General features: G+C 45.5%; 1 protein-coding gene across 2 annotated transcripts; it reads right to left on the minus strand.

Moving 5' to 3' along the window:
- Nucleotides 1–389: 389 nt before the first annotated feature.
- Nucleotides 390–12,541, minus strand: seh1l (SEH1-like (S. cerevisiae)). 2 transcript variants are annotated; one of them, XM_015949353.3, is made up of 9 exons: nucleotides 12,351–12,541; nucleotides 11,943–11,993; nucleotides 9,910–10,056; nucleotides 9,611–9,822; nucleotides 6,362–6,460; nucleotides 6,132–6,272; nucleotides 5,810–5,964; nucleotides 3,053–3,206; nucleotides 390–1,087 (listed from the first exon to the last, which is right to left on the minus strand). In XM_015949353.3, the coding sequence occupies exons 1-9, from the start codon at nucleotides 12,459–12,461 to the stop codon at nucleotides 901–903; spliced, it is 1,257 nt and encodes a 418-aa protein (XP_015804839.1). In that variant the 5' UTR covers nucleotides 12,462–12,541; the 3' UTR covers nucleotides 390–900. The 2 variants fall into 2 exon arrangements, with proteins under 2 accessions (XP_015804839.1, XP_015804840.1); XM_015949354.3 differs by lacking the exon at nucleotides 390–1,087 and adding an exon at nucleotides 1,636–1,946.
- Nucleotides 12,542–14,520: the final 1,979 nt, after the last annotated feature.

Genomic DNA, 14,520 nt, shown 5'->3' on the forward strand with positions numbered 1-14,520 from the left:
TTTTTACTTGAACATGTATACATTTGCCAAAAATGGATGTCCAAGATGCCAGACACAATGCTCTGGAAAACGCCTGAAAGCTGATCACCTGTTACAGCTGGCATCAAACCAATACTGCTATTCAGAAAAAGTGTCTTCTGCCAACCACAGTCAAGACACGGGAGCGGCAGAGTGATGGGCCAGGCTGCTTCAGGGCCTGGCCCATTTGCTGTAAATTCATTCCTGAAAGAGACTGTCTGACCTTTGACCTTCCACAGGCTGTTCATATTGGAAAACCCCCAATATGACAAGCAACTCTGTAAAGAAAAAAGCTGTAACTGGCAAACCCATAATCTGCAGCTACAACAGTTTCTTGGTTAGACAGCGGTGTGGAGAAAGAACCAGCTTCATTCACATTTACATTTCAAGTTTTATTTTAGAGAATGTGTCAAATCAAATAGCCAAATCATTTAATCACACTCCATCAGAATGAGGCATTTACATAACAGCTATAAGCTAGGACTTGTTGACTTGCTCCAGTATAATTCAGCAGAGCAGCTGTTCATGACAAGGCTGTGGATCACACCCCAGCCAACGGACACGCAGAACACAGCAGCTCTGTCCAGAACGGGCTTCAGACATGCCTGATTCTGTGTGATGATGAATCAGGTGCTATTCTCACAGGGCTGCTCCACATGCTTCTACTGTATCACTTGGTATAATTTCTACCACTTTTAATACATTTCCTATTTGCAAGTAGACACAATTTCTGCTAACCTTAAAACAGGATAATGATGTGCCTTGCTAGTCAGTCAGATGACGTCCAGCGTGATTCAGTTCTCCGATTTGTTTTCGATTTATGGACAAACAGTTTTGAATTATTGAATTGTACTTTAAATACACACGCAGGGGAACACACAGCTAAAACGACTGCTCCTCAGCCTCTGGTAAGGACAGCAGCACTCTAGAGTTGTGTCTGGGGAGAAGAGCATGTTGCTGAGGCTGAGTGACGGGCTCAGCATCGCAGTGCTCTATGAGGGAGGGAGGAGGCAGCAGGTGACCACACCTGGTCCCTGCTCTGGGAGGATCCAGAGGAGGAAAGAAATACCTAAAGTAACATCAGAGGAAAATAAAAAGGGGAGCAGACAAACACAATGGATACATAGAAAAGGAGGAAGGTTTGGGGTGGGAAGACACCAAAAATACAAACAAGGAAACATAAAAAGGAAGTAGAAATGAAAATTTAACAGGAAAAATATCCATGCATGCTTCAGAAAAAATGTCAGGCAGGCAATGTTGGGTTGAGTGAGTGTGACCACACACACACACTCACTTTGGTCTTTGGTAAAGACCAAAGGTGACAGATCATTTGCTGCTGTGTCCCCTAGACTCTGGAACTCTCTCCCCCTGAGCCTGAGATCAGTGGACTCAGTGGTCTCCTTTAAAAAGCAGCTGTTCAGGCTTTGGTGTGACCTTCATCACCCTCTCCTTATTCTGCTCTCCCCACCTATTCCACCTTCCTCAGGATCCACTGATTTCCCCCTTTCCTATTCACTCTCTCTTTCTTTACATTTTTAATCACAATTGTCAATTTTTTTGCTCATTTTAAATATATTTTTAATCATTTTCTAAATTCTTTTTTATATTTTACATGTTTTTTTTGTGAAGCGCCTTGTGATTTTTATCTTGAGAGGCGCTGTAGAAAAAATCTTTTCTTCTTCATTGCCCCACAGCAGTAAACCTCTGCGACATGAGGTTGTGAGGTACACGCACCAAGGTTTCATGCCAAAAATCCAAACTTCAACAAGTTATCAGCTATGAAATGTGCTTCGGTGGGACTAGTCTCAAACAGCCACGGGGAGCAGGCGGTGGCGTGCACGAGACATTAGTAATATGCAGGACTCTGGTTTATCTTTGGAGAGGTCAGCTGCCGCAGGGGAGGAGCAAAGGAAGCTCTTTTGGCAATCCTGCATGCAACAAGCAATAAAATAGTAAATTAACTTCAACAAACTCACTTCACATTTGTTTTTAATCAACGTGTATCTGGAATGGTAGACGTGGTCAAAGTTATGCAAACAGCTGGTCGTAGGAGTTGTTATATACTACACACATTTGTTACTCAGATTAGGAACAGGAACAACATAACAGCTTGATTATATGTTCAAGAGATAATTCAGCCATTTTAAATGTGTTTTAGTGTAAAAGTTAGAAATGATTACCACGCTGTAGATGGCTTTAACGAAAAAGTCAAACCTGTCTAAACAGGCAGCTGGTCTTATTTCTCCAAACAGAGGGCATTCAGGAAGTAATCTACAGCAGCTGGAAGTTTTCTCACAATTACACTCAAAATTCATTCACAGTGACTGAAATATCCCACAGAATCTAAGGCTGATGAATACAACAGAAGATGAATACAGCCTCACATCAACGCCGACCAAACCTGAAACCACAAACTTCTTAACCAATCAGATGGCCATGTTATTTTCCCTTTATGGTTACATTTAGATTATAGAAAATCCATAAATGCATACAGTACTTCCTAAAACAGGAGCTTTGTTTAAGACAGACAGTTCTGACTCTGACGGCTGTATTCATCCTCACATTCATGGATCAGGGTTGGTTAATGGTTTCGATCTGCTCAGCAAAGAGTTTGGCGTTTCTCCGACTCTGAAACATGAGTTTTGAATCACTTTGCTGCTGGTGCACCGGGACGTGGAGATGAAACCGCCCGTCCCAGCGAGGCTCCCTAACAATACAACGGCTCTGCTGAATCTCCTAAAATAACTACATATCAACATTCATATCCAAAATCAGACACAAGGTCAGTCCTTACATTAGGTAAGTGGAGACATCTCTTTTGACATGCATAAGCAGAAAAACACCTCCCGCTCCACACACACAACCTGCAGCTGGAGGACAGAAGCCAAGCTCTTTGCACCGGGTCAGTGTGAGTCCAACAGCTTTGTCAGTGGGCGGCTGCACTCCCAGTCAGTGTGAGGGGCAGGGAAGTTGTCAGTTGTGACGGTTTCATCTGGGACGGGGTGAGTGGCGTCAGGCACACGACACCACCTACCTTCCTGCTGACATCCCGTTCAGGGCATTCTGGGAGGTCTGGATGGAGGAGCCCACCACGGTGCTCATGGCGCTGGGTTGACCAGACGAACCTGTCAACGGGCTGCCGTCCCCCTTCAGGATGCCGGTGCACTTCCAGTTGTCCATGTAGTTAGCTGCTCAAAGACAGGAAGTGACATCAGTGTTTGTTCATCTTCAGAATGGAGGAAAAGCAATGAGGCAAGGCCTCGACTCGGAGCCTTGTTGTCCAGGACTGAAACACCAACAGCTGCAAGGGATTCTGGTTTCAGCACACTTTGAGAAGGGTATCGCTGCAGACCCGGAGACCACAGATTCAGGCCGACTGCCGAGTACTTTCCCTGATCACTTTCAGAGGACAACTATATACTGCCCTCTAGTGGGCTTTTATTGCAGGTTTAACCTTTAACCAGACTCTGCCAGACGTTCCCAGCAGACCCTCACAATACGTTTAAGCTTGCCAGGTCTGACCGGCATCCTCCCCCCACCATCGAAGCCAACTCACCACCATGCAGGGGTCAGTTGACAGCTCCACCCCTCTCTTCACCCGAGTGTCCAAGACATGCGGCAGATGAAACAACAACAAAGTCTATCATCAGGCCAGCGGAACGAGGGAGTCACAGTGTTCCCTCACCCAGACGCGGGTCACCAGGGGCCCCTCTGGAGCCAGGTCTGCAAGTGGGGCAGGTTAAAGAGCCCCTGGCGGCTGGGCTGTCACCCAGGAAACCCAGCTGGGCACAGCCTGAAGAGGAAACGTGGGTCCCCCTTCCCATGGGCTGCAGAAGCTACCTCTCGGTACCATACCACTTTATTTGTAGAGCGCTTTTAACGCAGCATTACAACCGACCAAAGCGCTGCACATAAAAACAAATGAATAAAACAGGGTATCTGCAGGTTTAAGAGAGCCAAATTTAAGACTTTTTAAGACCTTTTTTGAGGCCACTTTGACCAAATTTAAGATATTTAAGCAGGGCAGCAGTAGCTCAACAGGTTGAGCGGGTTGTCCAGTAATCGGAAGGTTGCAGGTTCGATCCCGGCTCCGGACAGAGAATTCTGCTGTTGAGTCCTTGGGCAAGACACTTAACCCACCTTGCCTGCTGGTGGTGGTCGGAGGGACCGGTGGCGCCTGTTCTCGGCAGCCTCGCCTCTGTAAGTGCGCCCCAGGCCAGCTGTGGCAACATCATGGCTCATCCCCACCAGTGTGTGGATGTGTGTGTGAATGGATGAATGATACACTGTAGTGTAAAGCGCTTTGGAGTCCTTACTCTGAGAGGCGCTATACAAGTGCGGGTCATTTATCATTTAAGCTATAATTTCCAGCTGTTGCCTGGAACCGGTGCTAACCACGCCATGATCGTGGGATTAGCCATCCAGTTACCATTAAACTTCCCCATGGCGCAAGCTCCCACTAGCTTAACCAGCTAATGTGCTCATCTAAAAATAGCCCCCTTTCACAACCAACTGAATGTGTACGGTTCCGCTTACGCCAACAACGTACACAAAAAACGCTAAACACCAACTAGAAATTCACGAAAAGTTTATAGAAATAAAAGAATTTTGTTTATTGGGTCTTTTAAGACCTCTGGAAACTGTATTTAAGGATTATTTGTCATTTTTAAGGATTTTTAAGGCCTTAAATTTGGAAAAGCTAATTTAAGGCTTTTTAAGACTTTTTAAGGACCCGCGGATACCCTGTAAAAAACACAAGCTAAAATAGTCGTGTATATCATATGAAGTAAAAAAAGATAAGAGTTAAAACCAACAGAACAAGTAAAGCCAGAATATAAAAACACAAATTTAAAATCAAACAAACAAGGTGGAAAATCTAAGGATGAGTTCATGCTTCATGGTTTGGGAGTTGAAGGCCAGGGGGAAGTGGTGGGTTTTCAGGCGTGATTTAAAAACGCCAATAGAGGGTGCTTGCCTAACCCGAAGAGGTAATGAGTTCCACAAGTTTGGGGCAGACAGAAAAAGTCCTTTCCCCGCGGGTCTTCAAACGTGCCTTAGGGACAGTTTGGAGGAGCTGATCTTCAGACCTAAGAGCACGAGGAGGGTGGTAGTAATGGAGGAGTTCACACAGATAGGGAGGAGCCTGACTGTTCAAAGATTTGAATGCGAGAAGCAGACGGACACTCAGGATGGGCTTTAGCTTAGAAATTGGCCTGAGGTGGTAAAAGCAGGACCTGACTGGTACGCAGAATATCCGGGATTAACTCCAAATCCTGCAGTCTGAAGCTCAGCTCTGCTGAGGCTCACTTCTAGTTTCTGCAACAGGCGCACCAGAGCATTTTTCCCCAGAGTACGACTTACAAGGCATTTATCCCTCCTTGAGATCTCTGCAGATGTTCTGATAAAAACTAATGAGCTACAGCTGTAAACAAAGTCTTGATACGACAATGCTTTTCTCTGTAACTTAATTTTAATGGTTATTAAGTGTTAAACGATGTGGAGAGCCTGACTTTTAAAGGGAATGTACAGTGAAACTAAAGCTTTATTGTTTCCACCGTCGACATATTTATAGGGTTTCCACAAGTTCTTGTTGGAGTTCTAGGTTCTGTCAAGCCAGACTAGTAGAAGTAAGCGTGGACATGCTGAAGTGGCTCCATGTTTCACCCCTCCTGTTCTAGTTTAGGTACAGAGAACCAGCTGACCGTTGAGTTCATTTCTCCTCTAATGAGCTGAGAACGCTGCACAAACTAACAGATCCAACCAGCTGAGTGAGCCAAAGGCAGCTGCCCACCTTTCCACAGCCGAACACAGCCATCGTCTCCAGAGGAAGCCAGCAGGGTGCTGGTGATGTTCCAGCTCACACGCCACACCTGGGAGTTATGGTTGTCGAACTGAGCCACGATCTGCACCTCCAACTTGGTTGGTCCGGTGGTGGTGCTCTCCCTCCTGTCAGACAGATCCACAACAAAAGTTTAGCTTCTGCCTGTGGGTTTAACCGACGCCTGCAGACTCAAAGCACGTACAGGCGCGTAGACGACCATCAGTAAAACACTTTGTTACAACACACCTTCTTCTGAGACTAAGGTGCAGAAAAACAAGGATGAAGACATCACCTCAAAGGAACAAGCTTAAATATTCTGACATCTTTTGTTGCGATGGCGAGGACGTGGAAGGACCTTCCCAAGTTAGGAGCAAATGCGATATCGTGGACTGCATCTGTGACTGTCATCAGTGTCTCTGCTTTACTGTACTTCCTTTGAAACAGAACAGGGAGAAATGTAATGAAACCCCTTTAGGTAGTACGAGTGTACACACACACACACACACACACAGGAGGACCTACCGTGTGTTTTCATTATACTCATAAATCTGAACCTTCCCGCCGTAGGTCACGTTGCTGTCATCACTCCCCACAGCAAACATGGGGGGATGGGCACGAGAGCTGCGGGAACACAAGACAACATCATCACTGACGGCTAAACATGGGACGGTTAAAGGACCACTGTCCACGTTTAAGTGACGTCCGATCAGTAGTTAGAACCCTACCAGCAGGTGGGAGGCGTCCTCTGACCAGCACAATACCCCCAACTACCCAGAAAACTATTGACTAACTTTAATGTAAAGAAATGGACGAACATGCTGAAGTTATCTGGAGGAGAAACAAGAACCTAGAATGCGTGGCTGGTTCACTCAGGCAACCTTTTCCTGTTTTTGATCCTGATGCAAAAAAATGAAAAAGTTCTTGTTTTTCGTATTTTTAGTTTTAGTCTCGGATCAAAAGTACGAAACCGTCCCGTAAACCTCTGACTCACTACTGTGAGTTACACTCTGATGTAGGGCGGCCTGCAGGAGGAAGACCCCCTCATACAGAGTTACACCGCTGCTTCAGACGGAGTTTAGATGTTTTAGTCCAGGTCTGCTGACCACCTGCTGCTACCCATTCCCAAAATGAGCAGCAAGGCTCGTGGGGAGCGTGCTTTTGTTTCGCTGCTCTAGAACTGTGGAACAGCCTCCTTCAGTTTAAATCAAACTTCGGCACACTTCTTTTGTCTAGCTTTTGGCCGGTGAACGTTCTTTTTATGCTGCGTCTGTTTTTACTAGCTTATGCCTTTTTATTGTTATGGCTGAATTCTTCAGCATACCAACATGGCCAGAACCTCCAGCCATCAGTCAGGGAGCTGAAGCCAGGATGGAAATGGATTATGCAACAAGACAATAACCCAAAGCATTCCAGCTAAACCACGTAGGAATGATTAATCCAGTCAAAAGTCCGGACCTTAACCCAGTTGAAATGTTGTGGCGAGACCTGAAGAAGTTGGCACACGCCAGGTTCAAGCAGCACGGTACGCACAAGGGAACACTCGGACTGCTGCCTTCCTACATCTGCTCCCTTCTGGAAATGAAAAATTTTAAAGCCGCTTTATTTTCTTTTGGAATAATCAGCTAGATCGGGGTGAGAAACCCTTTCAGGGTTAGCTGTTAGCCATCTCTGTCATAGAAGAAAGAAGAAAATATCATTTCTATAGCGCCTCTCAAGATAAAAATCACGAGGCGCTTCACAAAAACAAAAAAATGTAAAAATATAAAAAAGCATTTAAAAAATGTGTAAAAATTTATTTAAAATGAGCAAAAATAGGCAATTGGGATTTAAAAGAAAAAATGTTAAGAAAGAGAGAGAGTGAATAGGAAAGAGGGAAATCAGTGGATCCTGAGGAAGGTGGAATAGGTGGGGAGAGCAGAATAAAGAGAGAGTGGTGAAGAAGGTCATACAAAAGCCAGCTTGAACAAGTGAGTCTTCAGCTTCTTTTTGAAGGAGACCACTGAGTCCACTGATCTCAGGCTCAGGGGAAGAGAGTTCCAGAGTCTGGGGGCCACAGCAGCAAATGATCTGTCACCTTTGGTCTTTAGCCTGGTGCTGCACAACCAGTAGGCTTTGGTCACTGGACCTCAGGGACCTGCTGGGAGTGTAGGGACTAAGAAGATCACCAATGTAAGATGGTGCTTGTCCATGTAAGGCCCTAAAGACCAGAACCAGGATCTTGAAATGAACCCTGAAGTTGACTGGCAGCCAGTGAAGCTGGAGGAGAAGCGGGGTGATGTGGGTGTGTTTGGAGGACTTGGTCAGAAGCCGAGCACAGGTATTCTGAACCACCTGTAGACGGTTCAGGGAGGTTCTGCTCAGACACGTGAAAAGAGAGTTACAGTAGTCTAAGCGTGAGGAGATGAAGGTGTGGAGAACTGTCTCAGGTTCAGAGTGGGATAGAATGGGACTCAGCTTAGCAATGTTCCTGAGATGGAAGAAGGAAGAGCGAACAAGAGAACTGACATGAGAATCCAGGGTGAGAGCTGGGTCAAAGGTCACACCAAGATTCCTGACAGAAGGTTTGGTGTGAGAAGCAAGCTGACCAAGAGAGTCTCTGACTTTGGGAACCAGCTTGTCTGGGGCACAGATGAGGATCTCAGTCTTATCTTCATTCAGCTGAAAGCTCCCACCATCCAGGTTTTGATAGAGTCTAAGCAGGTGTGAAACAGCTGCAGCTTAGACATCTCATGGGGCTTAAAGGAGATGTACAGTTGGATGTCATCTGCATAAAGATGGTAGGAGATTCCTTTGAAGGAGCTCAGGATGTGCTGAAGAGGAAGCAGATAGAGGAGGAAGAGCAGAGGCCCCAGCACAGAACCTTGTGGGACACCATGGGTAAGAGAGGTGGTGGAGGACCTAAACTTGGAGACGGCCACAGAAAAGGAGCGCTAAGACAGATAAGAGGAGAACCACTCCAGAGCAGATCCTGAAAGGCCTACCCAGTATCTCAGCCTCTCCAGTAGCAGGTGATGGTCAACAGTGTCAAAGGCTGCAGTCAGGTCCAGCAGGACCAGAACAGAACAGTCCCCTGCATCACTGAGTCAGAAGGTCATTAGAGACCCTAAGAAGAGCTGTTTCAGTAGAATGAGCTCTACGAAAACCTGACTGGAAGCTATCATAGATGTTATGTTCATCAAGAGCAGCTGTGAGTTGTTTAGCCACAACCTTTTCCAAGATCTTGGAGATGAACGGAAGTTTAGAGATGGGTCTGAAGCTGCTGTGGAGAGAGGGGTCAAGACCCGGTTTTTAAGAAGCGGGTGGATTACAGCATTCTTAAAGTAAGCAGGGACGTGACCAGAAACCAGAGAAGCATTAATTATAGAGAGCACGATGGGACCGATGGACAGAAAAGCACTTTTAAACAAAGATGAGGGTAAGATGTCGAGGGGGCATGCAGAGGTCTTCATAGAGTTAACTAGTTTGGTTAACTCAGGCAAAGAAACAGGTGCAAAGCTATCTAGGATGATGGGTCTGGTTGGAGTCGGGAGAGGCAGCGATAAGGCTGAAGGAGAGATGCTAGATCTGACCTTATTGACTTTGTCCACAAAGAAAGACAGAAAGTTCTCACAGTCTGTAACACCTCTTGTGTAATGACCTCTTGTCATAAAACAAGACATAAAGGAATGGCAGCAGCAACAGTGATGCTCAGGTTTAAGGAAATTCTCCAAATGACCGATTACAGAAACAAACATGTCCCCCATGTGTTAAGTGAAATAATTATCATCTAACCTGGAAGGGTTCCAGGATATACAGCTGCAGCTGAGCTTGCATGAGATCTCGTGCTGCAGAGACCACTGGCTCAGGTTCATCACGTCAGGAGCCTCGTAGATCCTCACCACTCCATCAGCAGAGCAGGTGGCCAGCATCAGACCCATGTGTTTAGGAGCAAACTTCACATCAGTTACAGATGTTCTGCTGTCCACCAGTGTTGTTCTCTTTATCTGAATCAGAGCACCAGAAACACGGGTCAGGACTCGAGACAGGCAAACCTATGAAAACATTAATGACTGAGCTGTGGCTGTACAAACCCAGTGGCTCAGGCCTCTCTGTTTGTCATTGGACTCCCCTACGATCTCCTCCCAGACAGCAGCTGTTCTGTCGAAGGAGCAGGAGGCCAGGACCTGCCCAAACTCTGGATGGGCCCAGGTTACTCTCCACACTGATCCACTGTGGGTCTGCACACACATCATTACATCATGGATAAGTCCAAAATACACAAATATACACTCACCAGTCACTTCATAGGTACATCTGCTACCTCTGGGGTCAATCTTTCGTAAACATGGCCTATCATTCCATCTGTATGCTGACGATTGCCAGATTTACTCTCCATTGTGTCAGGAGAAAGGTCACTTTATTCAGTCCTTTGTCTCCTGTGTTAATGAGGTGAAGTCTTGGCTAATGTCCAACTATCTACATCTGAATGAGGGAAAGACAGAGCTCATTGTTTTTCACCCCAACAGCAGGAATGTGGATCGTTATGCTGATCTTGGCCCTCTTTCTCCATACTCAAAACCAGTTGTTACCAGTTTGGGGGTGAAACTTGATGTAGGACTTAAATTTGATGCTCACATCAATTCTGTGATCCGGTCCAGTTTCTTTCACCTGAGACGCCTTGCTAAAATCAAGCATATGCTGTCAAGAGCCCACCTGGAGCGGGTACTGCATGCCTTTCTAATTTCTTGGCTTGACTACTGCAACTCTCTATATGCAGGGTTGTATCAGTCAACACTGCATCGCCTACAGGTTGTGCAGAACAGCGCTGCCAGGTTCCTGACTGGGACCAGGAAACGGGACCACATCAGTCCAGTTCTGGCCTCCCTGCACTGGCTTCCGATTTCCTATCGCTCACAATTCAAAATACTCGTCTTTGTTTATCATTTCTTCCAGGGTGGTGCTCCCCCCTATCTAGCCACACTCCTGAAAAGACACTCCCCATCACGCGCTCTGCGCTCCTCTGACCAAGGCCTGCTCGCTGTCCCTCGGTCTAGGTGTCGTACCCGTGGGGACCGAGCTTTCTCAGTCCTAGCACCGTTACTCTGGAACCAGTTGCCACCCTCAGTTAGGCTGTCCCCTTCTCTGCCAGTCTTTAAGAATCACCTAAAAACACACCTCCTCCGCTTGGCATTTCCAGAACATGTTTGATTTTGGCACTCTTTTATGTTGAATCCATTCCACAGTTTTCATTGGTACACTCAATCCATCCACTCAATCCAAATGTGTTTCACACATTTGTATTTTACCGGAATGTTTCATCTATCTTGTAATTTCCATTTTGTATTTTGTAATTTGTATTTTGTAATTTGAATTTCTTTTATTGTTGATTTATTCAATATAATTACTTACAACTGTACCATGTTCAGCGCTTTGGGCTTCCTGACAGGGTTGCGGAAGGCGCTTTATAAATAAAGCTTTGATTGATTGAAAGCTTTGATTGATTGACCTATTCTACAGCTTTGCACATTTCCACTCAGCCAATCGCATGACGGGCGGCACTGTCCATTTAGGCATCTAGACATGATGAAGGCTACTTGCTGAAGTTGAAACTGAGCATCAGAATGTGGAGGAAAAGACATTTCCATGGTTTGAATGTTGTATAGAATAGAAGAAGAGAAGCTGAAGAGTTTGACCATGTCCAGCCCTTTATGACCACATAGACCCATCTTCTGATGCTACTTCCAGCAGCACCATGTCACATAGCTCAGATCATCTCTAACTAGTTTCTAGAACTGGACTCTAATGGCCTCCACAGTCAACAGATCTCAGTCCAGCCCAGAACCTTTGGGATGTGGTGGAACTGGAGCTTCTCATCATGGTTGGAGCCGATGCTGTCATGTCAGGTTGGACCAGAGCCTCTGAGGACCACTTTAACTTCTTGTTGGCTCTTTGAGATGAAGGATTAAGGTGGTTCTAAAGAGGTCTAAAAGAGGTCCAACCCGGATCTATTGGCAAACTTGATAGTGCCCGTGAGTGTAGAGCAATAGTAAATCTGTTGAAACAGCAAAGATTACCCAGGAAGGGCTTTTACGGTCATGTAAACAAACGTAAGCAGGTTGTTTACCTTCCAGCTGGCTGTGCAGTGCCACTCTCCATTCTCACTTTTGTCCCAAACCTGTCAGGAAGTCACAATAAACAGCTGCTGTTACGTCATCTCCACACATTAATTTTAAACTGACAACACACGAAATGAGTTCCTATGGTTCCTACCTAAAACACAACACTCGCTGCCTTACGTGATTGAAGCTTTTACTGATACGTTCATATTCCAGTCAAACGTCTGCACACATTAGCCTGCATGCTACAATGTAAGTACAGTAACATGCAATACTTTAAATTAGTTTATAGTTTTAAAACAAATTTTGTCTAATTTAGCTAATAAGCGCATAATGTGCCAGCACACAACACGAGTGTGTTCAGTAAGAAGCTAGGAACGTGGGTGACGCTAACATGCTAGCTTGAGTCAGCTCACCTTCACACTCTGGTCGCTGGAGCATGTTGCCATTCTCCGGCCGTGAAAATCGTAAGAGACATCGTGGATCAGATCTTTATGGTCCGCAGCGATACTCCGAGCTACGAACATGGTTAGAAGAAAAACAACAGCGAGATTAGCTGCACTGCACTGGTTAGCACAAGCTCCCGCCTGTCACGTGACAGAGAGAAAGAGAGAGAGAGAGAGAGAGAGAGAGAGAGAGAGAGAGAGAGAGAGAGAGAGAGAGAGAGAGAGAGAGAGAGAGAGAGAGAGAGAGAGAGAGAGAGAGAGAGAGAGAGAGAGAGAGGTTTTTGAACAGTGAACCACATTGGGGGGGGGGGTGCTTCAATTCAAACAGGGTTGCCAAGTTTGGCGAATTTACTGCATTTTAGATACAAATGAGATGTTCATGGTACACTTAAGCATAAGTCACTCACTTCTTAGGGTTCTACAACCCCCTTCAAAGCACTTTACAATACAACCAGTTATTCACACACACACACACACACACACACACACACACACACACACACACACACACACACACACACACACACACACACACACACACACACACAAACACACACACACACACACACACACACACACACACACACACACACACACACAATGAGCCCCAGGGCAACTGTAGCTACGATGTAGCTCATCACCACCAGCACCAGCATGTTAATGTTTATGCATTGGGGAATTACACTTTGGTTTTGTTAAGAAGGGAAGGGGAGATGACCGTGTTTAACCTGTAACATAAATACAGTTATTATTGCATTTTTAGCTAAACAATAAGAGAATGAGTTCCCCTCATGAGTTGCTATGGCCACAAATGCTGTAGCATTTCATTTAATTAAAGAGCAAGTCACACTACAAGAAACTTACTACACTCCCACTTCATGTTTGAAAAATGCAACGAATGCGTTTGCCTGGCTGACCGAGAGGGCGGAGCCGTTAACAAACACACACAAACAGGTTCACAACGGCATTGTGACATCATAATGTACCAGCTGACTTCAAAGGGTACCTCTTAGCCAACAGTGATGGCAGATTTAAATTCAAATGTAGTGCAGAGTTTTTACCTGAAGGGGGCGCAACACTGACAGTTTTAGGCTGCATATTTAAATTATAAGATGCACTAAAGTGCCAAATTATTGACTACACACATCTATAGAGCTCCGGACCCCACGTGACTCTCAGTTAGTAGACGCCATATTGGCAGGGAAAAAATGGTAAACAAACACGGATCGTAAACATGAACATGAACGGGATCGGCTTGGATTTTACTTCGTCTGAGTTTACTTCACACTTTAAAACTGAAGAAATCGTTTTATATAGTCAGAAATTAAATAGACCAAACATCTCCGACCCTTAACCGTGCCCCTGGGATACTTTTTTAAAACGCCAGAAGCTGTCGGAGCGGACTTCTTACCGGATCTGGCCGGGGAACCCCTTGGGATTTCCCCGGAGGAGCTGGCTCAGGCGGCTGGGGAAAGGGAAGTCTGGACCTCTCGACGCTACTGCCCCCGCAACCCGACTCCGGATAAGCGGATGAAAATGGATGGATGGACAAATAACAGATTTACACGTAAGTAGTTTAAATAGAGTGCTGTGCTGTTTGAATGTATAAACTGAACACCAAGAGAAATCACTAGTTTGATTGTTTTCCATGAATAAAATAAATATGTCAGGCAGGAGCGTCTCAGGATCTGTCTGAGATCTGACTCGGTGAGACAAATAATAGCAATCCAAAATGCTTTTTATGTGTGATCTGACAATTGATCAACCATTGCTTAAAAATTAAATACAGCTTAGCCGGTTAACTGCTGTGATCATAAAACACGTAAACGGCAGCACGCAGAACTCACGAGGCAACGTTTTACGTGATGTTTACTTGCTGCTATGAGTAATAAGACAGAAAAAGCCACGCCAAAATAAGTTTAGGAAGCCCACTAAGAATCGTAATAAAAGCATTTAAAATAAACACCATACACAGTTGAGGAAACGTTGTTTAAGTACCTGATATGAAGCGGTCGCTGCATAAGCGAAAACCTTTACTCTCGGGGTCCCACAGCTTCATTTCAGCCCGGTCACTAGCGCGTTTTATTACAATGATCCAACGTTTGCGGTGCTCCGGATCTTGGGGAATCCTGTAGATGGC

The sequence above is a fragment of the Nothobranchius furzeri genome, chromosome 5 (genome assembly GCF_043380555.1).
Source record: "Nothobranchius furzeri strain GRZ-AD chromosome 5, NfurGRZ-RIMD1, whole genome shotgun sequence".
NCBI classification, from domain to species: domain Eukaryota; kingdom Metazoa; phylum Chordata; class Actinopteri; order Cyprinodontiformes; family Nothobranchiidae; genus Nothobranchius; species Nothobranchius furzeri.

Coding starts and splice junctions, on each gene's coding strand:
- seh1l (XM_015949353.3), bottom strand. CDS start 12,461: ATGTTCGTAGCTCGGAGTATCGCTGCGGACCATAAAGATCTGATCCAC. Junction 11,994..12,350: donor CCAGCGACCAGAGTGTGAAG/GTGAGCTGACTC, acceptor ACTTCCTGACAG/GTTTGGGACAAAAGTGAGAA. Junction 5,965..6,131: donor TTTAAGCTTGTTCCTTTGAG/GTGATGTCTTCA, acceptor TCTGTCTGACAG/GAGGGAGAGCACCACCACCG.